The sequence below is a fragment of the Ictidomys tridecemlineatus genome, chromosome 9, assembly GCF_052094955.1.
Source record: "Ictidomys tridecemlineatus isolate mIctTri1 chromosome 9, mIctTri1.hap1, whole genome shotgun sequence".
Taxonomy (NCBI): domain Eukaryota; kingdom Metazoa; phylum Chordata; class Mammalia; order Rodentia; family Sciuridae; genus Ictidomys; species Ictidomys tridecemlineatus.
Genome location: NC_135485.1, coordinates 121750851 through 121776110, shown reverse-complemented (window position 1 = coordinate 121776110; position 25260 = coordinate 121750851). Strand labels below are relative to the sequence as shown.

Sequence of the window (25260 nt, the reverse complement as noted above, 5' to 3'; positions counted from 1 at the left end):
AACCCTGGCCCCACGGTTTCTCTTCTTTGATTTCTTCTTGTGCTTTTAGAAAAATTTAGAGGCTCTTTCTCCACCTTGACATCTTTTAAATGGTCACCTCTGTTAGGTAGTTTATATGGCTCAGCAACGATGATGATAGCAAAGACAGCCTGCTTACTGTGACAGGTAATTTAATCCTTACAGCCTTTTGGGAACTCAGGAGACTGAGCAGAGAGGCCAAGTGACTTGCCCAAGCAACACAGCGAGGAGGCAGGGAGCAGGGTGCCAGCGGGTCGTGTGGCCCTCCAGAAGTGCTCTGAATTGGGTCTCTGTGTGGCTCGTCCCTCTCGTGGTCAGCTCCGCCTCCCCGTGGGAACCTTGCTGACAGAGTCCATCACCCTTCCTCTGCCTCATCTTTCTGGACAAGCCTGCAGCTTCCTTTCCCTGGTTTGCTTTCCTGTCTCTGTCCGCGACGCAGGCCTGTCACCGTCAGCCTGATTCACACTGGGTCCCTCCTCCGTGCCCAGTGCTTTGGGTGCACTCACGTCTCAAAGAAAAAGGTCGTTGTCAGCTGTCGTGCCTCGCAGCCTCTTTCTGCTTTCTTCTCCTCACCCACGATTTCTTTCCCCTGTTAGGTGACTCGTGGGCTTGGCTTCTTGGTCCTTCCACTCATTGCCTCTGAGCCCAGCTTGTCCCTCACTCTTCTCCTCTCCTTGCTGTGAATTCTGTGGTGCTTCTGTCCTACCTCTCAGCCATCCAAAATAGACTTACCCTCCTGTTTGCACAGGGTGACAGTTCCAACCAGATTGATGTGAGAAAGGCAGCCCTTTGTCAGTGAGAGTGACCACAGACCCACTCACACTTAAAAGACTGACCCTTTATTTGTGTCTGACCCTGGAGAAACAGAAAGGCTCAAGAACTTGTGTTTTGACAAGGCTTAGTTGGCCTTGGAGTGAACAATGTGGGTAGGAGAGGGGTGGCCCTCCCCCAAATCCATGAAGGAATGGCACGTGAACAAATGGTGTCTGTCTGTCCTATGTCTGTTGGACATCAAACTTCAGCAATCAGCTTTAGATCCTGTGGGACAGGGTTCTGTGTTTTGGGCTTGTTAGGATTTTAAAACACTTTCAGTGTGTACCTACCAGAAAGAATATTAAAAGAATATAAAGAAGGAAGCAAAAATTCCATCATCTGACCAGGTGGTAGTTAGAACTTCGTGTTATTTCTGACACTTATTTATCAGAGTGTACACGTTGCTTGAACGGATGGAAGATTCTGCTATCCCAGACACAGGCCACGCAGAGAACATAGGTCGTGAAACCTTTCTCTTCTTCCTGTGTGTGTGGTCATGTGTATGCTAGCACTCTGTGGAGTCCTTCTCTGGACCAACCTTTTGGAAAAGAGGGTAAAATGGACCGATCTTTGCTTTTCTTGGAATGTGAGTCCCAGGGGTCAGTAGGAAGAGGACTTGTGCATCTAGGGGGGTTTTCCTCTGCCTTGTGAGGACCTTGGAGGAGGCAGTTTCCTCTTGGAAGGACCAGATACGCTGGAGCCAGGTTTTTAAGCCCTCGGTCCCACTGCACAGGTTCACCGCCTCTCACCTGCGGTCAGGGCCTGTGCTTTAAGGGGGCAGCATGTGGAAGAGAAGTGGGCCTGGCATTTAAAAAAAAAAAAGAAAAGCACAAATTTTAAAAGTATACACATGTATCTGTAACTTCTCCTATCTACTGTATACGCATCACATGCTGGATTAGGTTTTTTTTTATTTTTTATTTTTTAGAACCACATTTCAAAAATATAAAGCATACTTTTTATTTACCCAAGAAACTTAAAACAAGTTTGGGGCCTTCTATTGGGATCTGGCTGTTCTCCTAACATTGATCTGTAAACAACAACAGAAGTGCACAACTTACTCCTCAGCTGAGTTTTAATCCGATGTTTCTTAGTAGTCATTCGTGGGAGTTGCACACACCAGATTAACAGGGGGGGCTGGAGGATTTATTGCTGCTGAAGCCAACAGCAAGCCACCCGCAAATTGCTAGCAGATGTTTTTCCTTTTTAGCCCCTCAGGAATTTTATAGGCAACAGTTTGGTTTTTTTCTTCTCTTTCTTTGGAGCTAGAGGGTGATGGAGAAAGGAGAGAAATGAAAACAAACTAGAGGCCGAGGAACATATGTCTCAGTTGTCACCAGAGCAGGGTCATTTTAAATGCAGATGGAGTTGGTCTTCAAAAATGAAAACAAACACAAGAGGGTTTCTCTTCATGTCGAGGCACTTGAAGCCGCTAAACGCTTTCTTTTTCCTCTTTAGCAAGAGGATCCTTTCAGGAAGAAGAAGCTTCAGGAGAAAAGAGACGGAAATGTGCAAAATCTGAATTGGAATAAAAATCGAACATGTAGAAAGAACAAGAAGAGGGGTGTCACCCAGGCCTCGAGGTGTGTGGTTTTTACAGTTTTTTTATGATTTTGGTCTGATTTCTTACTTTATGATTGTGCATTGTGCTGTCATCTTTTATTTAAGGTTGGATAGGTGACCAAATATAGTATAGGACTTCAAGATTGAAATGTACTTATAAAATTAACATATTTTCTGATTGTATTTTTATTAAAAGTACCTTACAGGGGCCTTCTTGTTTTATTTATTTATTTATTTTAGTTTGTTCTAATTAGTTGTAGATGTCGGTAGAATGCATTTTGACACATTGTACACAAATGGAGCACAACTTCCCCTTCCTCTGGCTGTACATGGTGCAGGGTAATAATATCCACTTCATTCCACCATCCTTTTCATTTTTCTTTTTTTTTTTTTATTTTATATATTACTGGGGATTGAGCCCAGGTATGTTTTACCACTGAGCTATTTTCCCGGCCTTGGGACAGGCTGGCCTTGAACATGTCATCTTTCTGCCTCAGCCCCCCCGAGGAGCTGGAATTACAGATGTACCACCACCACACCCGGCTTCAAAAATTTATTTTAAATCTGTCCTTTACAAAATGCTAAAAGCCAAGAGGTTTTAGGAAAAGGATTAAGCTTTCTTCTGTGCCAAAGCCTCGTTCTGTCTGTGAAGTGCAGGAGCATTTGTGAGACAGGTGCAGGAGAAAGCCCTGGACACAGGCAGGGCCACCTGTTCCCAGCCTGGCCACTGGCATAGTAAGATGGACTAGTCACTCCCCCCTACCTCCCCCCCCCCCGCCATAACCCTCGCTTCGGTCCTGCATGAGCTGGGTTCTTGTACCTGTGGGAAGCGAGGTGCCCAGGTAGTCAGTAGCTCCTTGATGGCTCCACAGTTGGCAAGGGCACAGCCAGGATTGAAGCTGGCAGTTTGGCACTCACTGGGTTTTGGAAACCTTGCTTCCTTAAGATGCTTAAGTGCCCTGGACTTTCATTTTCTCATCTGTAATATAAGGAGCTGCATGATGTTTTGTGAGAATCCTGTATTGCTGTATTGCTGAGGTTCCAGGAATAGCCTCCTAAATCTAACATATAAATTTCCCATTTAAGGATTTGTTTGAACCAGGTCAGTTGTGTTTGTACACAGTCTAACTCCAAATCTACCCAGTTGAATTCTGATTTTTTTTTCCCCCTAGTGCTAGAGATTGAACCTAGGGCCTTGTGCATACCAGGCGGGCACTCTCAAGTTCTGATTTTTATATCACTCTTCCAGCGCCCCACACCCACACATGGGAAAACCTGTAGCAGACACATCCTCCCTTGCCTCGTCCTCCTTGGGCCCTTGGATGGATCTTTTCAGGTTCCTCCTTGAATGGAGGCTGACCCTTTCAGGACCTCAGTTTTATGTTGGAAATGCTGTTCCAACCCCCTGAGGCCTGTCTTCAGCTGTCCATGGGTGGGCACTGAAGCTGTTCCCCCGGCTTCTTTTTCTTCTGAGTTCTGGCACCTAGAGATTTCTTTTTCTTGTGGTCTCAGATGGGCACTCTGATGTTTTTGTTAAAATTTTTTTCACCAGCAGTTCCACATTTGTATAGGGAAAGGGTTCCACTTTGGGGAGCTCGGGGTCCTGGCCCAGCACTGTGAGAGCTCCCTATCGAGGCCCACGTGCAGTCCTGGATGATGGGCAGGGGGCGGGACAGCTGTAGGGTCGCCTCCAGGCTCAGTTCCACACCCAGCTCACATGGCACCACCACAAAGTGCAGTTATGAAAGAATAAACATAACCCATTATTACTTTGTTAATAACACTGAATTCTAATTATTGATGGGTCATTTTCCTGTTTTAGCCTGGATAATTTAGAGTAAATTATTTGAAAGCTGAAGCATAACATTCTGTAGAAAGGAAGTGAGACACAGATCTTGTATTCTTTTACGTATTTGTTTTTATAAACATATGATTGACCATGAAGTCACTTTAATGTAGTCTGTTTTCCCAGATATGAATTTATAGAAAGAGATGAAAGTAGAGTGCAGTTTTACCAATGAAATGTTATGATACTTTTAAAAGCAGATTTCTGAGATGCTGAAGGAATAATCGGATTGTTAAAAAACAACTTCCAAGGCAGAGTCTGTAACTGCTCATAATGTGTTGAGAACATGATGCTTAAGAAGTAGGTGGTGGTTATGAGTAGCCTGTTGCCTGGACTCTTATTTCTGCCCACATCCTATTTTTACCTTGATCAGAAGAAACCAGCAGAACTGTCTGTTGCACCTCACATATTTCATCTTCTTTCCTGCCATCCTGCAGACTCAATACTGTGTACCAAAATTGGAGCATGCAAAAGAGTCCTCTGGTTAATCCCAGAACATTCTCCACATTTCTGTATCAACGTTTATGAAATTGTATTGTAATTCTGCCCTGGAAGAGTTTGTGGTCTATCAAGAGATTTATTCAACTTCATAATCCATATTAGGGGTGGAGCTGTGCTTTCCTTCCTTATAGACGCTCCACCTCTCTGGACAATACACAGAACATAGTACATGCAACAGACATTTACTAAATGAGTGAGGGGCTGCTTAACACTCAGTACCTTCTGTCAGACACCAGGCAGAGCAGGTTCATCTATTGAAAAGCAAAGGAAACAAGCCAAGAATCCCAAGCCAGCTACTTATCAGTTAACCTTGAATGACCTTGCAGAGTCGTATTTCTCTTATGGTAAACTTTTAAGTAAAATCAATGACTTACAAATTAATTCTAGTCCCCAAATGGCAACCTTGTTAAGAATTTGGTGCTGGGGCTCAAACGCAGGGTTTCAAGCATGCTAAACACAAACCCTACCACAGAGCTGTGCTCCCAGCCCCCGGATCTCTTTCTTACTGATGTCCCCTTCCTTGCTCATCATGTTCTCCAATAGACCCAAAGAGAGGAGGCCTCAACTTCTCCTAGGGTCATACTTTCCTGAGTCTCAGGTCTTAGGGAAGGACGTGTGTGTATACATGAAATGTTGTTTTGTCCCCCGCCCCCCAGGTCTTCTGAACAGAGTGAACTGAAGCTTGGGTGCAGTGATTTTGAGAGGTCTGAGCTGGGCAGTGGCACTGATGTGAGGAGCTGGTGTGTACAGGAGAACCCTGGGGAGAGTTGTAAAGCAGATGCAGAAGCGGCGAGCAGTTCACCTGCTGCACAGAGAGAGGCAGGTATGTAACACATGGAGCTAAGCGGGGCTTTTGGGGACAGTTTCATTTCCTTGAGGTGTCCAGCGAGAGAAGAAGTCCTGCTTTGACGGACACTTGACAGGCATTGTGGCTAACTAAGGTCCAAATAGGATGCTGTCAGGGTGGCACTAGAGAGCTAGGATTCTGTTGAGCCTGGGCAGGCCTCTAGTGTTGCCCCCCTCCATCAAAATAACGAAACAACAACAAAACCCGTGGCCATTCTCATCTGTCCTCATACGTACTGCTACAGGAGCAAGGATTGCTTGTTCTAGACAGGGACACCCTTGGTGGAAGGGGGGAGTATCCAGGTGAGAGAGTGCCACTGCTACTCTTGAGCCAGACAGTTTCCAAAGAGCCAAGTCACTGCCCCACCCAAGGGCTGGTAGGCAGGACCCCCAAGTGGGAGATAGAGGGGCACCCAGTGCTAGGACCAGGGTAGGATTGAGGACAGCGGGGCTGGAGCACTGAACTTGGCAGTGCCGGATGAGTATAAGGTGGTGGGGGATTCACAGTCCTCTCAGCCCACCTGAGCTCACAGTGCACGCTCCAGCCACCGCAGGTAACTGGACTATCCCTGTCTTTTATTTTTTCATTCTTTTGACAGTTACACTGCTTTCTGTGTGTTTGTTTTTTTTTTTTTTTTTTTGGTACTGAGGATTGAACCCAGGGGTGCTCAACCACTGAACCACATCCATAGCCCTGTTTTATATTTTATTTAGAGGCAGGGTCTTGCTGAGTGCCTTGCTAAGTTGCTGAGGCTGGCTTTGAACTTGCAATCCTCCTGCCTCAGTCTCTCAAGCCCCTGGGATTACAGGAGTGCACCACCATGCCTGGCTACTTCTGGTTTTATTGGAGATTCTTCCTACACATATATCAAATACTTCTAAATTTTAGTGGACATCTTAATAAAACAGGGAGAAATTATCTACAAACCTCTCTTCCCATAGATTCTAGCCTCAGTTTTCTTGATACAAGTGGTTCATTATTTCTGGAACCATTTTTATTTTATTTTTGCAGTGCTGGGACTAGAACCCAGGGCCTTCCACACATGAGGCAAGTACTCTACCACTGAGTTGAGTTCCAGCCTCTAGAACCATTATTATTATTATTATTATTATTATTGGTGGGAAGAACAACAGGCAAATGCCCCCCCCCTTTTTTTTAAGGCTTACTTTTAATTTTTATTTATTTTTGGTGCCAGGGATTAAGCCCAGGAGCACTTAACCACTGAGCCATATCACCAACCTTTTTTGTTTTTTATTAGAGACAGGCTCTTGCTGAGTTGTTTAGGACCCTGCTAAATTGCTGGGGATGGCTTTGGACTTTCAGTCTTCCTGCCTCAGCCTCCTGAGCCTTACTTTTAAATACACAGCTGTTTATCCTCCACATCATTGTCAACATAAACCTCAATTAATTACTGAGCACTGAAATAAAGTGTAAAGTGTGTAATTTTTTAAAAATCAAACATTTACATAAACTTTTTTTTTTTTTTTTACATCTCTTGATTTCTAAAATATTCTTCATTCTTTCATTGTTCTACTCTGTATTTGTATGAAGATTGACGTGGCTGGGTGTGGTTTGCATGCTTGTAATCCCAGCACTTCAGGAGGCTGAGGCAGGAGGATTACAGATTTGGGGCCAGCCTCAGCAATTTAGAAAGACTTGTAAGCCTCCTGCAAGACATTGTCTCAAAACAAAAAATAAAAAAGCCTGGGAATGTCATTCAGTGGTTAAGTGCCCCTGGGTTCAATTCACAGTATCAAAAAAAGAAAAAGTTGGCCTGTCTGAATATTACTTGTTCTTTTACCAACACCTATGATAGTGATGTTTGTTAAATATATGTTCAAATAAGTCTGTTGTATATATTTATGTACTTTTTAAGTAATTGACAAAGTTTTTATTGTGGATTGAGCAGACAAGTACAGGACCATATATATTCTTGTATGGTTTTCACCATCCTTAGATAGCAACTGAGATCAGACTCGTAAAGAACAGGACACAACTTAGATTTTCTTATAAACGAACAAGTATTCTAGATAATAGAGAAACCAACAATTGCTTAACTGGTTTTAATAACATGGCACAAAACACCTAAACTTGATATATGCAAAATATATAGATGATGCTGTCTTTTTTAAAAATATAAAATAAACAAGATGTAAGAATAGGCGAGTTTCCATTAAGGAAAAGTTTAAAAAGATAAGTTTTCCTTTCCATCTCATTTGAAGAAGGGAAATCATCATTTAAAAAAATTCAAGTTTATTAAACAAATTTTTATAAGTATTATAAAATGTTTAACTTTCATCAGCTTCAGAGTTTATTTTGCTGCCAAATTTTACACATAATTGAACTTCCAAGTCTGCCAACATCTGCTGAATTGCTTCCACTCTGGATTCCAAGGCGTCAGTTTCTTCTTGGAGATTTTCTTTGCTTCCTCTAACATTTCTTGTGTTTCTTCTTGAGAATGGCTGACGAAAACTTCGCCAGTTTGCGGAAGTATCTTTAAGTGGTCATCGTGATGTCATCACAAGCATCTTCTAGATTTTGGAGTTCTTTTTTTACTTCTCTTTCTTCCTTTAGCTCTGTGATTCTATTCATGTTCTGTGACAATTTGTCGATTTTGTTGATCTTCCAAAGTAACATTGACATCTTTCACAACACATCTTCTTTATGCCATCTTGGGACTGCCCCAGAACCATTTTTAGATCAGGTTCTACTTGCCGTTGACCTTTGGCCCCACATGAGTCCAGTCGTCCTTCCCGCAGCAGAGTCTCAGCTCTGCGCTGCTGCTCTTCCGGCCCTGTGTGAGGGTCAGTGGACGTCTTGGTTCTTCTTGCTAACTGAGCCCTGGAGCTGACTCTGGCCTCTTCCTGGTTCCACATCTCTCCATTTGTTAGAAATGGCATCAGGTTGGAATTGTGTGAGTGAACACGGTTTCTCTCTCACCTGCTGTAGACGGTTACCTCCAGAAGCCCGAGAAGAAGTGTGCAGACAAGTTCTGCTCGGATTCCAGCTCTGACTGTGGAAGCTCCTCGGGCAGCGTCCGTGCCAGCCGGGGCAGCTGGGGCAGCTGGAGCAGCAGCGGCAGCTCCGATGGTGACAGGAAGCCCGTGGTGGACCCGCAGCACTTCCTGCCAGCCGGTGAGTCCCAGGAGGAGGCTAGTGCCCCGGAGTGGCCTTCTGTTGCCCTCCGGTGGGTCCAGCACAGGGTCTGGCTCTGCCTTGCAGAAGACAGAGGACGGCGGGGACTTTAGTCTTGGCTTTGTTCTGACCTTCATTCCCTTTTATTTTCTTTCCTGCCCTCTCCCTCCTCATTTTCCTCCAAACCATCATCACGACTTGTTCTCTGTCTTTGAAGCAGGTCACAGAGCTGTGCATTTGTATGTTCTTGTTTATTGTGGCAAAACCTGTGTAATGCAGAGTTCATCACTGTGACCAGTTTGTGTTGATTTCCTGGTGCTGGGACGAACCCAGGCCTTTTACGTGCTGACAAGTGCTCTGCCACTGAGCCACCTCCCAGCCTTTATGCCATTTTCAAGTGTAAAGTGCGGTGACATTATGTTTGTTCCCATGGTTGTGTGGCCACCCCGTCCCCATCTGCAGGAGTTCTCATTCAGCCGCTCCTGTTCCTCCTCCTTGTAGCCCCCATTACTCTCTTCTACTGTCTGTCCCTGTGAACTTGACTCCTCTAGGTACCTCGAGTGAGTGGGGTCCTACAGCGTCACTGTCTCTTTGTGACTGGGTTACTTCAGTCAGCATGGGTCCTCAAGGCTCATTCGTGTTGGAGCATGAGTCAGGATTTCCTTCCTTCCTAAGGCTTAATGTTCTACCCTGTGTGTGTGTACACCATATTTTCCACCATTGGTAACTTGAATGACAACACAGTTCTAGAGAATACTTTCTTGAATCCACTTCCCGTGTTACGTGTCAGTTATGTATGTAATATTTTGTTCAGTTGAACATTTAGTAGAAGTAACTTTTGCAGCAGAATTTCTGCCAATTTCATAATGGATTTAAATGTTTTCAAATGCTCTAAACATTCACCAATCTTCTCAAGAGAACAGACCTCTGAAAACATAATAATTAATGCAGAATTACTGTAAGTAGTGTGCTTGTTGCTCAATTTAAGTTTTTGTAGGTGTTCCAAATCAGTGCAGTGGGATGAGATGGGTTAAGTTGTGCTTGAATGCTATATAATAGTTGGAAAATGTCCTCAGTGTGGAAAGATTGAAAAGACAAAGCATAGTACAACCTCAAGAATGGAAAGTTATACCCCATGTATGTATAGTATGTCAAGACATTATATCTAAAAGAACAAATTAAAAAATACACAAAAAGACAAGTATGTATAGAATATGATCCCAATTTATATATATATATGTGTGTGTGTGTGTGTGTATATATACACACACATATATATATATAAATTTATATATGTATACGCACATAAAGAGATACCTGAATGATCATATTGATAGTGTATTTGTAGATAATTTATAACTTTTCTTTAAACTTGAATTTCTGGCTCTCTGTTCCTCTGGAGATGGCCTGCATTCTCCCTGATGTATATCTACTTTCCCAAATAAGTCTGTGTCTGTGAAAAAAAAATTTCTTATTTCTTTTTATTGATTTTTTAAAAAAATAATGGACATATATTATTTTATGAACTAAGTGAGCACTATAATTATATAGCTAATTTTTTTAATCTAAAAAACTATTAAACATTGCATAATATTGATAGTTTCAACTTCTCTCATAATGTAACATACATTATAGCAAAAAAAAAAAAAATTTTTTTTTTTTAACCAGAGACTGAACCTAGGGGCAGTTAACCATGGAGCCATATCCTATCCCGTGTTTTTTTGTTTGTTTGTTTTTCTGGTGCTGGGGATTGAACCAGGCCTTGTGCATGGTAGACATACACACTACCAACTGAGCTACATCCCTAGCCCTTGTTTTGTTTTTTGGAGACAGAATCTTGCTAAATTGCTCAGAGCCTCACTTTTTGCTCAGGCTGGCTTTGGACTCATGATACTCCCGCCTCAGCCTCCCGCGCTGCAGGGATTACAGGTGTGCACCACACATCCAGCCTATACCAAAATTCTTAAATTTAAATGTTGAGTTTTATTTTAGCTTTTTAATGAAAAGATGGGTTATTAAAGGTCTTTTAAAAATGAATTGATTGTAAATATCAGTTTAAAGTTAAAACTGAACGTTTTGATTGGAGTTAATAATGCCTCTTGATACAGAATATATACAGTTGAATTGTACTGTTTTAGAAGATTTGTGATATGTGTTATTTTTTGAGTGCAGGAGACAGTGTTTCCCAAAACGACTTTTCTTCTGAAACTCCTATCTCCTTGAACCTTTCTCATCACATCTGCAATCCCACGTAAGTTTTTATTTTTTCAGCCTTTATGATACTTTTTCTGTGCTTTTTCTTTCAGTCGGTTCTGCAGGTTAAAATACAAAATAAGGATGCAGGACAGTAAAACCTGATTATATTAATAATTCAGAAAGATTGATCCTTCTAAGTAAACACAATTCACATGGCAGTCTCTGGTGTCACTGCCTTCTCAGTAATAGAGAAAATGTGTTGTTTCTGAAAGAGAAAGAGGAGGCAGGAGTTACTATAATGCTGGGAGCCATCTGCCCTTTGCTAAGACTTGAAACAAAGCCAAGCATTGATAATTCAGAGGATTTTTAAGAACCTAGTAGAACTCACACATTTACAACTCCTCTGTATGATGTGTTCTGCAGCATTGGGCAAGTATAAAAGTATAAACAACTCTAAATGTCCCTCTGTGTGCTCAGGGGATTGGTTCCAGGACTCACTCCCCTGGGACACCAAAATCTGGGTATGCTCTGGACTCTTAGATAAAATGATGTGTGTTTGCATATAACCTGTGCATATCCTCCTGTGCACTTTAAATCACCTCTAGATACTTGTAAAACTTAATGCACTGTAAACAGGTGTTGGAACGTATTGTGCAGGCAATAGTGACAAAGAAAAAAGTCTGCACGCATTCAGGACAGGCATAGCCATCACAGGCCTTGTGATGCCTGAGCATCTTCCTGCATAACCCTCAACAACAATATATCTTCTTCCAAATATTTTCAACCCGTGGTCAGTTGAATCCACACATGGGAACCCGTGGATTTGGAGGGCTGATGGACCTTTAATGGTTGAGAGAACAGGGTAAACCGGGAGAGAGTTTCAGAGTGGCAGGTGTAACCAGGTTCCCTGGGCACCTGCCTCCTGAGGACGGAGGGATGTAACTAGATGGGTGATGTGAAGAAGGAAACGCAGCTATCGGCCAGCCCAAGGAAGGCGCCGTGAACTTTCAGTTAGAGGTAGAAAGTCAGTTCTGGACTAAGAATTGCTGCTGTCTGGCAGGAGGCAGACGGAAGTGGCAGGTTGCCTTAGTCACTTTGGTTAAGTTTTTATTGTTTCATAAAAGCAAAACTTTGTGAGATCTCGGGAATTTAGTTCTCTCAGCTCTGCTGTACTTTTTGGTCTACATGATATTTTTGAGAGAAAGAATTCATGTAAAACTTCCGTTGGTCTTGGTTGTGAAATTTCAGTATGTTCTTACACAGGAAACTCAGCAGTGCCTTCTTTGCTTGCCCCACAGAGACGTGAGTAACGTCCCACAGTACCCAGAGCCCTCCCAGCCCGGCCTTCCTGCTGGATCTGCAGGTGCTGAAGAAGACAAAGGTGAGGCACAGTACCCCCGGGGCCAGCCTTCCTTGCTCCAGAACTTGAGGAGACCAAGCAGGGGGCAGAGTGGGAGTGGGGGTGGGGTGGCATCTCCAAGGTACACTTGGAATCACGGGGGAGGCGCCAGCTTTGCAGACGGGCGACATCAGGGCCTCTGCCCTTGCCTTGTTGGTGTCTTCTGACCTTCTGCACTAAACCCTCTCTGTGTAGCTGAGGCAGAGCTGTTCCAGCCCCGCCGCTGGGTACAGTCGGAGCCCCTTGCCAGGGTCCACTGCTCTAGTCAGAGATGAGAGAGAACAGAAGGGCCCAAGAGAAGTGAGGCCCACTTGGAGAGCAAGCCAGGGGTGAGGCTTCCACACTCCCACCTGCTTCCCCGTTCCCTGGCCCTCTCCTTTTCCTGCCCCCCACTCACATTGTATTTAAAAAAAAAACCCAAACCTGTTAATCTAGCCTCAGTGCCCAGGTGACCAGCCTTGTTCCTGCACAAGGCCTGAAGCCAAGAGCTGAGCTCCCCGAGTCTTGGGGAGGACGGAGGCCTTGGAGTGTGGGAGTAGGGTGGGCAGAAGGAAACCTCTCCTCCAACGGGGGTTCATTCCCGATGCCCCTTGGTTTCCCTCTCCTTTACCCTGCTCTTCACCTTTCTTTGTGCCTTTAGTCTCCTCTCATTCTGGGGCTTCTTCCTTGCCAAGTCAGGCTCGGGGATCCTGACAGGATACTCCTGGTGTCATTTAGCTTTAACACACATACTTGCTTCTGCTCGGACAAATGAAAGCTGGATGTAAAATCTGCTCTCTCCATTGGAGAATTTTTATTTGGAAATACAACGCCTCTGTGCTGTTCCTTGAATGGGTTTTCCACTTGTCACATGATCAGCAGAAACAAATTATTTGTAAATTGGATCAAATGACGAGTCCAGTAAAGTAAATGTTTTTAATAAAAGGGAAATCTAAAATTGAATGGTTTGTAATTTGCTAAGGCAAGAAGAGGGGAGGTTTAGATGGTCCTATGTTTGTTTCTATGAGGTAATTGAGGAAAGAGAGGATTTGATTAATGGCAGGGAACTAAAAATTCAAAACAGACACCTGGGGCTGGGGGTGTAGCTCGGGAAGAGCACATGCTGGCTTCACTCCTTGGCACCAAAACCAAATCCAGAAACCCTTTACTGAACTCAGTTTCTGGTTTTATTGTCAACTAGGGGGATGTGTATGTACTCTGGTGTTGTGATGCATGCGTATGTGTGTGCCCAGTGCCTTAACCCGCTCCTCCTGCATAGCCAGTACCTATTACACCTGGTCAGCTGTGTCCATCCCTAGTTAGGTCCTGAAGTCACAGAAAAACAGCTTTTGCCTACAGTCTTCTGCCTTCAGAGCCTTGGCCCGTCCCTCCCAGCTCTGCAACTCCCTTCTCATCTGGCAGAAGTGCCCTGACCCCCAGGTGCAGTGGTTTCCCTGACTCTTCTCCCTTCCTTGCAGTCGAGCTGCAGAACCCCTGCCTTGACACTCTGTTGCCTCTGTCTCATTCTCTTGGTCGATCTTGCTTTCTGTCTTACTGGAAAGAGAAAAGCAATTCGAAACCTTTCAGGAAGCTCCCACACCCCTCCACACGCCCTACCTCGCTCCCTTCTCTGCTCCCCTCCTGTTGCAGCCTGTGGAGTTGTTGGTGCCGTTCTCCTGTCCAAAGCTGATGTCTTCTCATCAGTTTTGTCTTCACAGGTCACTCCCATACGCTCAAAAATATGCCGTAAGAATCCAGCAATAGCCCAGACCCCTTCTCCCCACTCATTTCAGTCACTGCTGCTCAACTTCTCAGCTCCTGTTCTTAGGGCACTCCTCAAAAGAACGGCCGGTGCCTGCCAATTCAGGTTCTTTTCCTCCCGTGCTCCGTAGAAGCCCTCAATCCAGCTCTTGCACTGCTGCTGGGCCCTGGTGTTTCCCCATGAAGTCCCTGGCCAGCTCTGACTCTGGTCTCCGTGTCACATGCTGTAGGTTCCTGATTCAGTGCCTCCTCACCTCCTCTCATGATCACGGCCCCCCAGAGCATCATCTCTGTACCCCTTGTGGATCTCACCTATTTTCAAAGCTTTAAGAGTCACTCTCTACCCTGAGAACTCCCACATTTGTGTCTGCCACCTGGGTCTCCCTGGAACTCTGGCATCATCATTGACTGCCAGTTTGACATCTTTTCTGGGGGTTCCAGCAGGTACCCCACATTTCTTGATCATCTCCCTCAGAACAGCTCTCCTTACAGTTTTCCAATCTTTCTGATTATTCAGGTCCCACATCTGGGAGTCATCCCGGACTTTGCTTTCTTGTGTCTCAGATATGCTGCAGTCTTACTCTGTCAGCAGGCCACCTTCCAGACACCCCAGCGTCTGCTCACTGCCCACCACCTCCACCATAGTTATCCAGGCCATCCCTACTTCCCACTAGTATGATCACAGTAGCTTCCTAACAGGTCTCCCTGCTTCTACCCTGTCCCCATTGTTAACACAGAGGCCGGAATGATTGTGCTAAACACAAGTCAGATCACTTCACTGGCAAGAGGCTCAAAGCCTCTGAGGTTCTTCTGCTACTTTCAAGTTCACAAGTTAGCTGCTGACATTTGTGTGAGCTGGCAAAAGACAAAAGCCACCTGGGTCCAAGACAGAAGGCTAGCCCAGGAGGCTGCATGAGCATCAGCATGTTCACGTCCTTGCCCCCAGTGCCATGGGGGTGACAGACAGGAAAGGAACCCGAGTCTTTTACCATGGGCGGGAGGCATTGTCTTTATTTTAGTAGACATTAAGCATACTTGCCCTTGTTCCAACAGCAGATATTTCCTTTATCTTTGAGGCTTTGCCTAAAAGCATTCTTGGAAACATAGGCCAGAATCGAGGGGTTTCTGTTGGCACACAGTACAGAAGCATAGAGACGTGTCTTATGATATGCACACTTCTTGTTTCTATGTGTAGCCTTGGCTCCTGATTTTCTCCTGAGTGCATTGTTCTATTAGCAATTCTTTTTGATTTTTATTCTTATTTGTAGATGGATACAATGTCTCTATTCTGTGTATTTATTTTTATGTGGACGCTGAGTATCAAACCCAGGGCCTCACATGTGCTAGGCAAGCATTCTACCATTGGGCGACAACCCCAGCCCCAGCAATTCTTAATTAATCATAATTAAACAGAAGGTGGGATCAAGTCTGTCTGATTTGTCACTTACAACATTATAGCAGCTGCTATCAACAGGATTCTAAGCAGCAGAATGAAACCACCTGCTGTTTTGACTTCAGTGTGCCCCAGAGAATCCAGCCCCATCCAGCTGAACAACTCCCATAAACCCCCGAGGTCTACTTAGGAAGCCAGGTGGCTGGCTCTGTAAGCCATTTCTGCATTGGCCTTCCCCTTGGCAGGAGGTGGCACTCTGGTTTAGCAGAGTATGTTTATGATGGCACAGATTCCCTCTTGGCCTGCAGGAGGGCAGCGCCATCATCCCTGACATCTCTGGGCAGAGAGATGCCTTCCAGGGTCAACATGGTATCTTTGATCGCTTTGGCCTGGCCAGTACCAAGGGCAAATGCTGTACCACCTTTGGTTTTTGGTTTTTAAAGTTAGGGTGTCACTGTGTTGCCCAGGCTGACCTCAAGCTCCTCCTGGGTTTAAATGATTTCCCACTTCAGTCTCTCAAGCCTCTGGATTATAGGCATGTGCCACCGCAGCCAGCTAATGCCACTCTTCTAGTTGGATGGACTTTGTCTCATGGTGATTACTACTCAGGCATGTTTAGGAGCAGGAAGTTGTCCCCAGGGCAGCCTCATTTTTGAGCAAGCATCGTCATATGTAGGCTGCATCGTCCGTTGGTGGTATTTCTTCAGATGCCCAGAGGTCTCTCAGACTTACCCCCAGGGAGCAAATCTCTGTTTTGGGGAGGGAGGCCAAGTTCCTGCCTGGCTTCCACACAAGAACAATCCTGGGGCGCTTGCGTAGTCCTGGAAGGAGAGCGCTGTTCACAGTTGTTGGACTTCCTCGGCTGGGACCTTCATCAGTCAGAGCGCAGGTAGACCGTGTCTCCAGTGTGGTCAGCAGCGGTCACAGTCCAGAAGGCCACGGTAGCCAGTGGCCACAGCGGAAGCGTGCAGTCCTCCCCTCTGTGGGGGTGGACCCAGCAGCAAGGATGGCCGTCTGGGTGGGGCAGACTCCACCGGTGGCTAGATTCCACCTGGTCTGAGCAGAGAATGGGCCCCAACAGGGGGCCTCTATTTCAGGGGCCTGTAAGTATAATGAGAAGCCAAAATTTGTTTCTGCATTTCACAGTCCAAAGAGTCCTTTTTATTTTTGTATTAAATTGGAACTATTTTTTTTATTTGAGGTTTTTTTTTTCAGATCCTGGATTTCTAAATCTATCATGGAACAACCACAGGATTGGGAACATTGGTTCTGAGATAGAACCATTTGCTGATGAGAAAGTCCAATTCCAACCGGGGAAATTTACCCTGAGTCCAAGTCTTTTCAGTTTAGTGTTACAACTACCACCTAGAAAAATAAATCCAAGTACCCATCTGGGTTGAAGGAAAAAAGTTACTTATGACTTCAAAAAATGGGACTATGTAATCTAAAATTCCAGAAGAACCAAATTTTTTTTTGTTTCTTTTACTTAGGAAGAAGGAGTTATATAGAAACTTCTAATTTTTTTCTTCTACTCTCTGACCAAAGTCGAAGGCAGGTCATGCTCTAGGGTCCATCACACCTTCTTAACTAAAAAAACTATTCGTGCTACTTTTCTTCCAGCTTTGGCCACATGGAAAACTAACTCTACTGTGCTATGTGACTTCACAAAAAAGGGTGAATAAAACTGTAGTACAGCAGCCTCTCATCTTGGGAAGGTGGATAGGGTTCCATCATGGACTCACACTGGGCTTGCTTTGACCATTTTTTCAATTAAATGTAAGCATGCATTTACAGGGTTAGCTGCTACTCAATCTGCTCCTTCTACATATATCTCTATATGTAGAAATAAAAATAGCAAACGTTCCAAGACTTTTGAAAAAGTCAACAACAGCTTCTTTCTCCAGGAGAAAAATCCCTGTTTTCATCCAAAAATGTGGATTTACATGTGTGAAAATTTACACATGTGAAAATTTATGTCACAAAATGTATTGGACATGAAATCAATCTTGGTATCTTGTCTTTATGCTTCTTCACCACATCAAAGGGTTAACTGCAGGCCTGGGGCTGTTCAGTGGTAGAGCGCTTGCCTTGCATATGTGAGCACTGGGTTCAATCCTCAGCACCACATAAAAAAATAAAGGCATTCTGTCCATCTACAACTCCGAAAAAAAAAAAAAAAAAAGGATAGTAGGGGTTAACTGGAAAACTGGACCTTTGTTTCTGTCCAGTAAATTTATGTCACAAAATGAACAGAATTTATGTAACTTTCTAACATCTCTTTCTTTTCAAATTACAACAAATATTTGGAATTTACTGCTGCAATCTCAGATTTGCTTATCATAACAGTGGCTGAAACTGGAACACATTTTTTAAAAACCCTGAAGTCATCCACACTTGCCATTTATTCGTTGTCTTGTTTGGAGCAAAAGGCAAAGTATTCACAAATACCATGACCTAAGCACCTGTTTCAAATTAAACCTCAGCCTTCTGCTTGCAAACATTTTTTTGATAATTAAGCAAATTGCAGAACACCCGTATCAGTCGCTTTTTACTTCCTGGAGAAGTCAGTAGGATAACTGCATCCTAAGGGCTTCTTTCTGTGTTGAATGTGAAAGGTGGAACAAAAGAAAAGCATCGTTTCCATCCCAGACCATGGAGGTAAAGTGTAGCTTTCCCTGTGGTTATGTGTATCCATCCCTATTTCAGTTAGGGGAAGTGGCTGGATGAAAGAAGCAGGTCTGCCCGCTCTAGAAGATAACAGAGAAGTACCTGCCCTGTTCTGAGTTCAGAATTTTGTTTTGAGATGAACATAAAAGCACCTAGATGAGGATTCTCGCATGGTCCAGCAGATGCAATCGGCTTCCCAGGGCCCTGCTTGCCCCCTGCCCAGAGGCCAAATGGCCAGGTGAGTGAGGCAGCCCTCACTCTGCCGTCTATGGCTTTAATCTGCCAGTCTGTGGCTTCAAGTAGCAGGCTAAACTGTTAGGACCATTGCAGTGAAGTCTCTTGTGAAGACATGAGGTTTCCGCTAAATCCAAACATGAGTGAGCCAGGCCTGGGCATCTGGGGAACCTCAGGGAATGGAGGGCCCCACTGAGCCAGCAGCTTTGCCTCAGATGGCAGAGTGGGCACCAAGTTTACCCAGAGGGACGGCGGCCATTTATTCCCATAAAGCACAAACGTAGGTAAGGCCAAGCCAGCTACACGGGCATCCGCCTGTTGGCGCCAGCTGTCATCAGCCCCAGGTGGATGCCTCCGTGTGGTGGGCGCGAGTTACAGGAGAGGAGCCTGAGCTTAGGGAACCCAGGTCTTGTAAGGGGCAATAAGCTTGCCTGCCCTTTGCCTACATTCCCCAAGGTTTTCGCTTAGCAAAAATCCTTGAAAAGATCGTCCAGAACAGAGGCCACCAGCACTTCTACTACACCGAAATGGGAGAACCCCGTGGGGCCTTGTGTCCTGCAGCCATGCTGCCTAGGACCTCCCGTGGCTTCCCATAGACTCCAAGGCAGTGCCCAGATCCAGATGCTTCAAGGGGCCGTAAGCTGTGTCCTCACCGTCAGTTCTCTAGCCTCACCCCCCATCCTCATACCCTCTTTTTGGCCACACTGGTCCCCTTTCTCTGGAGACTCACCGGGCACACTGCTTTAGGGCCTTTGTAGACTGTCCCCACCGCGGGGCATGTGATTCCCCTTACCTGAGTGACTCCTTCCCTGTCCTCAGGCACATCTGCAATGGGGTGTTCCCTCAGAGGAGCCTTTGACTGTCCTAATTAAAATTGCCGTTTGTCATCATAGTATGTGGACCTCTGCCATGCCGTGCTTGTTTTTTCTTTTCTGTTTATCTCTGTTCACTTGAATGCACTTGTTCATGGCTGCTTCCTGGTATCTGTAATGGGGCCTTACAGAAAGTGAGCCCCCTCATACCTGCTGAGTAGTGAACGCACGGTGTCGTCCAGGTTGGGAGGAAATCGTGCACCACCTGAAGCAAAGATCAAAGTGACATGCTATATTTCAGCATGTATCCTGAAATGACCCCAGAAGGGGTCTGGGAAGGCACAAGTAGTCAGTATGCGTGGGTGGTATGGGGTAGTATTTTCTGGAAAGTCGACACGTTGAACTGGGTGTTAGAGGATGGATACCTAGGGCTGAGTGGAAGGTGGACTGAGGGCCTTGTTCTCTTCCGTAGGTCTGTACCCACCCGGAGACTTGTGGCCCCCACAGCCAGTGTGTCTGACAAACGGCCTGAGCTGTGCTTTGGAGAACAGGGCACCCGGAGTGCTGCAGGAGCCCGCCCCGGTCCACAGCAGGTGCGCTTCCCCCCCCCCCACTGCCGCCCCACTGAGCCCAGGGCTCCCAGTTGGAATATGAGTTGTCTGCTAGGAAGTCCCTATAAATATTAGGGGGCAGCTGCTACTTCAGGGGACTTCAGCTGTGTGTTTTCTCCTGCCTTTTGGAATTGTGGTGTTAGAAAACAAGAAGCCAGGCATTGAGAGAAACCGGAGTAAAAGCTGGTGGCCCTGTCATGACTTTCCTTTTTTTAAATTGAAATGGTGACCTGTTCATACGGGAGGCAAATTTGAAAGACACACGCTCCATCCCTGCCCCCTCAGCAAGAGACTTCCATTTTTCCAGAGCATCACTCTTGAACACATTTAAAATTTGAAAGAATCAAAGAACTTGAATGTCAAAAAGTAGTTGACACAATACTAACTTCTTAAATTCACCGTTTGGTGTGAATGTCACTCAATTTGGGAAACTTGAGACAATGTTGATATTTCTGTTTGATCACAGAACTCATGGAAGGTTTTGGGGTCAGCCTATTACAACTGCCTTTACTGTCTCGTTTCTGTAACGAGAGCCACTCAGCAACTGTGATCCACATATTGTGAGCTGCAGTGTTTATAGGGGTGACTGCCCTGAGCCGGTCCTGCTGGGAGTGGGAGGAGGACGTTTCAGTAGCTGAGTCCTCTGGGTGTGTGTAAGAGTCATTTTTTTGCGGGGATAATAAAGCCTGGGCCTTGGGCTCTGTGTCTGTCTAGACTTGACAAACATGGTGATAAAGAATTGCACACCTTGCCAGGGCCATGCGTCCTGCAGAAGGCAGGCCATTGGTGACGACTGTTCAGTAAGTCTTAGGTTCTATGACTGGAGAAAGTATCATCTTTTATTTTCCTAAATTGGGGAATTTGCAGGTATGAGGATGCTGGGAAATGAAATGATTCTCCTCTCTGACTATCTAATTTTCCACTTGACTCTTCTCATCCCGATTCTGAAACCAGCCGTCTTGTGTTTTGTAGCAGTTTCATCGACTGGAGCGCGACTTGCGAGGGCCAGTTTCCCAGTGTGTACTGCCCGTTGGAACTGAACGATTACAATGCCTTTCCAGAAGGTAAAAGCTGGAACCGTCCCAGTGACTTTATCTTATGTGGCCCTCAGAAATTCTTAGTCTGGGGGCTTCTGCATGTCACCCTATTCTGTTTAGTTCTGTAAATAAGGTAGAACGGGGTCATTTGTACTTATGTGGCCCAAACAGGATGGATGGTTTGTTGGATGGCTGGGGCCCTGGTTGTTTGCTGGTTTGTTTGTTTTTGGGGAGGCAGGTCCCCTATGAAATAGAACCTATTTATTTGTTCTTCCATGTCCTGAGGGACTTGCCCCTGGGGGTGGTGCTACAAAAGGAAGGAAAGGAGCTTGGCAAGGAAATTGGGGACACTTGTAGACGTGGGGTCTGAGGCTTCTGTCATAATAAGGAAGAGGTGTGGGATTTCCTCGATCACCTGGAAAATGCTCTGATTCTCGATGACAGCCTCATCACGGTTTTTCCTGCTAGAGCTGCCTTTTCCAGGAAGGGCTGTGGGGACACGCAGTGCTCTTTGCTAACCACAAGGGGGTGCTTTGGTAACTTTCTTCCTGGGTGTGTGAGGCTTTGTGTTTACTATTTTGTTGATGTCTAAGTAGTTGGCTCCTACTTGCTTTACCAGGCCTTGTGGTTCATGGGCAGGTGGCTGAAATTGGCACAGCAGGTGATTTTTTTTTTTTTTAACTGGGGGAGTGTGGCTTAATGGTAGAGCACTTCCTACAGTGAGACTCAGCATCACCAAAAACAAATCACAAAGAACTGTTTAAGGGGCTCAGTGGTAGAGCGCTTGCCTGGCCTGTGTGAGGCTCTGGGTTCAGTCCTCAGCACCACCTAAAAATAAATAAATAAATAAAGGCGTTGTGTTCATGTACAACTAAAAATATTAAAAAAAAAAAAAGAACCATTTAAGAACTGGTAAGAATCTCGTCACTGTTCAAATCTATAGTAATATTTGAAGTGTGCTTTGTGTGTTAAAAAGATTACCATCAAATACAGAAAAACAGGACCCAAGAAGCCTTTCCCCACCGAGGGCTCCACAGGTGGTGTGTCTCGTAGACAGGTTTAACCTTGAGACTGACAGTGCAGTGACCCCCTGGTCCGTCCACACAGAGCTAAGTAACGTTTGTCTCTCACTTGGCGGTAGAGTAAGACCTTGACGTCTTTTTGCCTCAGAGAATTCAGTTCTGTGAAAATGTTCACCCGTGTTGCTGTCTCTCCTGTTCTTGTAGAAAACATGAATTATGCCAACGGCTTTCCTTGTCCTGCAGAAGTTCAGACCAGTTTTATCGATCACAATTCTCAGTCGACCTGGAACACCCCACCCAACATGCCTTCCGCCTGGGGACACGCCAGTTACGTCAACTCTCCGGTAGGGGCAGCTCTGGGTCATTTAATCCTCCTTTAATCCTGTAGCGCAGCGTTCAGTTCAGCCAAAGCTTGGCCTGTTTTAGATCACAGAAGCCCCCTCTGGCCACCCTCTGGAGGAGGCTAACATGGGGTCAGACGGGTGGGCACCTGCAGAGCGTGACACTGAAACAGAGTCCTCTCAGACCGCCTCAGGCAGAGGTCGTGGATGACCTCTTGTCGCTGGGGCGAGAAAGGCCCCGTGTGACACAGCTGTCTTTATGTGTCCTCACTGCCCCTTTCCACCGTGGTACAAGATGCAGTGAAAGTCCCAGGAAGGTCAGTCAGGGACTGATAGGTGAAAGGGCCCAATACCTACTTTTTCACCACATTTTATCCTTTTTTTTTTTTTTTTTTTTAAATGAATTTATGGAGGGCATTTGGCTGTGAGTCCTTCCTTAGATTGCAAGTAAGCTTATCCAGTTAGGTGAAGATTTCACAGCAGTCCTCTTTGAGCAAAATGGAGTAGAAAGTAGTTTCCAGGCAACAGGGTTGATGGGTGGCTGTGTCCTCGGGTGCTGATTCAGCCTTGACGTTGCCTCTCTGCAGCTTCTTTTTGCTTTAACCTTTCCTTCCCTCCCTTTATACCCCAGCCCTACCTCACCAGCACCCGAAGCTTGTCTCCAATGTCTGGACTTTTTGGTTCTATCTGGGCCCCGCAGAGCGATGTGTATGAAAGTTGTTGCCCGGTCAGCCCCACCCCAGAACACTCGGCCCACATGGAAAGCCAGGCGGCGGTCGTGTGCAAGGAGTACTACCCAGGGTTCAACCCGTTCCGTGCCTACATGAACCTGGACATATGGACTTCCACAGCAAATCGGAACGCCAACTTCCCACTGTCCAGAGACTCGAGTTACTGTGGGAATGTGTGAAAAGAATTGGATTTTTAAACAATGTGAATAAAAAGGCTTGTGTTTTGATTACTAGCGTAAACTGGTTGTTGAGATAGATTGTGACATTGGCGGATATTTTGGCACTTTTATATGAAAAAATAAATTTTTTTATGAAATCTGGGTGCTCTATTTTTTTGTAGACCCTTTATAAATCAGTGGAAGAAGACTCGCCACCAAAATGTCGTGACTTTCACAGTCCAACAAATGTGTCAGGCATGGCCAGCATTTTAAATCAGAACAAGGGAGACTTCCAAGAAGGTTAAGGGTGGAGAACGAGTGACTTGCATGGGTTTCCCCTCCCTGAGCGCCCAGGGAGCTTTCAGAACATGGAGGGGCACATTCTCAGAATTTCTGACTTAATTGGTCTGTGGCTCAGGCGATCAGGATTTTCCCAAAAGTTCTCCATGGATTGTCACCTGCAGCCAGGGCCGAGCACTTGCCTGGTGGACACTGCTCAGGGCTGGAGGAGTGCTGGCCTCTCCCTGGGGCTGCCGGGTCTTGGCTGCTGGAGTAAAGCAGAGAGCCTCATGCTACACTCCTCAGGCCCCTGCTCTGGCCAGGACTGTTCCTGCCCCTCCACCAGGCCAGTCACTAGGGCAAGGACAGCAGCTGGCACATTCTGGTAAGTGTTCAGTTGCCCTCCCAGGAAGCAGGCTGAGCCTGAATTCAAGTATTTAGGGGTGGTTAGGTCATAATGCATGTTTGCCAGACCAGTTTGTACCTGCTTGTCGTTGATGTTAGAAGTGCATCGAGGTGGAATCATCTATTTGCTGTGTGTAAACTTGGAAGACGTTTTTAACTTTTAATAAAAATCTGTTATTTTTACATACAGTTTTGTCTTCATTGGAAATTTCAAGTTGGAGTGGGTTTTGGGTGGAATGCTGCATTTTTGCCTGCTTGGAATGAATTCCTTTTAGCCATGATTGAGTGGGGGCCTGGGGAAGGAGAGCGGGTATGATGTCCCCTTAGGACTGCCCTTCTGCAGGGAGCTAACCCAAGCTTGCTGAGCTGCTGGAGAACCGTAAGAGAGCCACCTGGTGTGGGTGAAGCACCCTTCTTTCTGCCCCCAGTATTGAATAATGTTAAGATTTTGGTTTTTTTCCTAGGTGTAGCTGTGTTCACGGCAGCATTGTTCACAATAGCCAAAAGGTGGGAAAAGCCCACAAGTCCACTCACAGATAATGGATAAACAGACGGTGGTATATTCATTCGGTGGAATATCGTTCTGCCTTAGGAGTGAAACTTGGATGCACGCCCCAACATAGGTGAACCCTGGAAACATTATACTAAGAGAAATAAGAAAGACACCTTTAAGTGAATGAACACTCACTTCCAGTTTCCTTGTTAGTTAATTTAATCCTAGGGCTAAAGGCAATATGCCAGTACAGTGAGGATTTTTACCTGCTTTTGTATATATAATGGAATAAAAATGTATTGTCATTATTTTCCTGATGGGACAGTGAGGGATAATGAAAGCAGAAAAATAAATTAGGGAGTAGTCTTGAGGCAGAACTTATATCTCATGTGTCTACTTGACTCTGGTTGGAAAGTTTATTCGATCCTGATAATGCTTTGGGATTTCTCTTTTTCAACAATTGAAATCATTTTTAATTTTTTTTTAAGTTGTAGATGGACAGCATGTCTTTTTTATTTGCTTATTTTTGTGTGTGGTGCTGAGAATCGAACCCAGTGCCTCACCCATGCTAGGCAAGTGCTCTGCCACTGAGCCCCAGCCCCAGCTCCCCAAGTCATTTTTATTGTGGTAAAATACAACCCAAACTTGACCATCTAAATCATTGCTAGTGTCCAGGTCAGTGGCGTCCTGTGCATTCACATGGACCTGCTCTGAGTGACCAGGACATACCTGAGCCGAGTCAGGTGGTTGCACCTGCAGATGGGGGAGGTAGGGGAGTTTCGGGGTGGAGGCTTGAGCCTGAGGTTTGTAAAGCGGTGAGAGGGAGTGAGGAGGAGGGTCCGGAGGCCTGAGCCTGGGGTGGAGCAGGGGAGAGGCCACAGGAGACGGGAAGAGTCGCTGGAGAGCCCCAGCCACACCAGGGCTGAGTTAGATGAGGACAGAGGCTGGTCTCCTTGGAGACATTCCAGCCGCTCAGTGCTGGCGTCAGGACCTGGGAAGGTCGGTGGGGCCTGAGCAAG

At 45.6% G+C, this 25260-nt stretch overlaps 1 protein-coding gene across 5 annotated transcripts in view; it reads left to right on the top strand.

Moving 5' to 3' along the window:
• Tmem131l (transmembrane 131 like) overlaps window positions 1-23222 on the top strand; it is a 166770-nt gene extending 143548 nt beyond the window's left edge. For all 5 annotated transcript variants that reach the window (XM_078022004.1, XM_078022005.1, XM_078022003.1 and 2 more), the window contains 9 exons: window positions 2290-2414; window positions 5398-5564; window positions 8538-8723; window positions 10896-10974; window positions 12218-12300; window positions 19637-19757; window positions 20748-20839; window positions 22039-22178; window positions 22807-23222. In XM_078022004.1, coding sequence (XP_077878130.1) covers window positions 2290-2414; window positions 5398-5564; window positions 8538-8723; window positions 10896-10974; window positions 12218-12300; window positions 19637-19757; window positions 20748-20839; window positions 22039-22178; window positions 22807-23085 — 1272 coding nt within the window. In that variant the 3' untranslated portion in view covers window positions 23086-23222. The remainder of the gene's footprint in view (window positions 1-2289; window positions 2415-5397; window positions 5565-8537; window positions 8724-10895; window positions 10975-12217; window positions 12301-19636; window positions 19758-20747; window positions 20840-22038; window positions 22179-22806) is intronic.
• Window positions 23223-25260: the final 2038 nt, after the last annotated feature.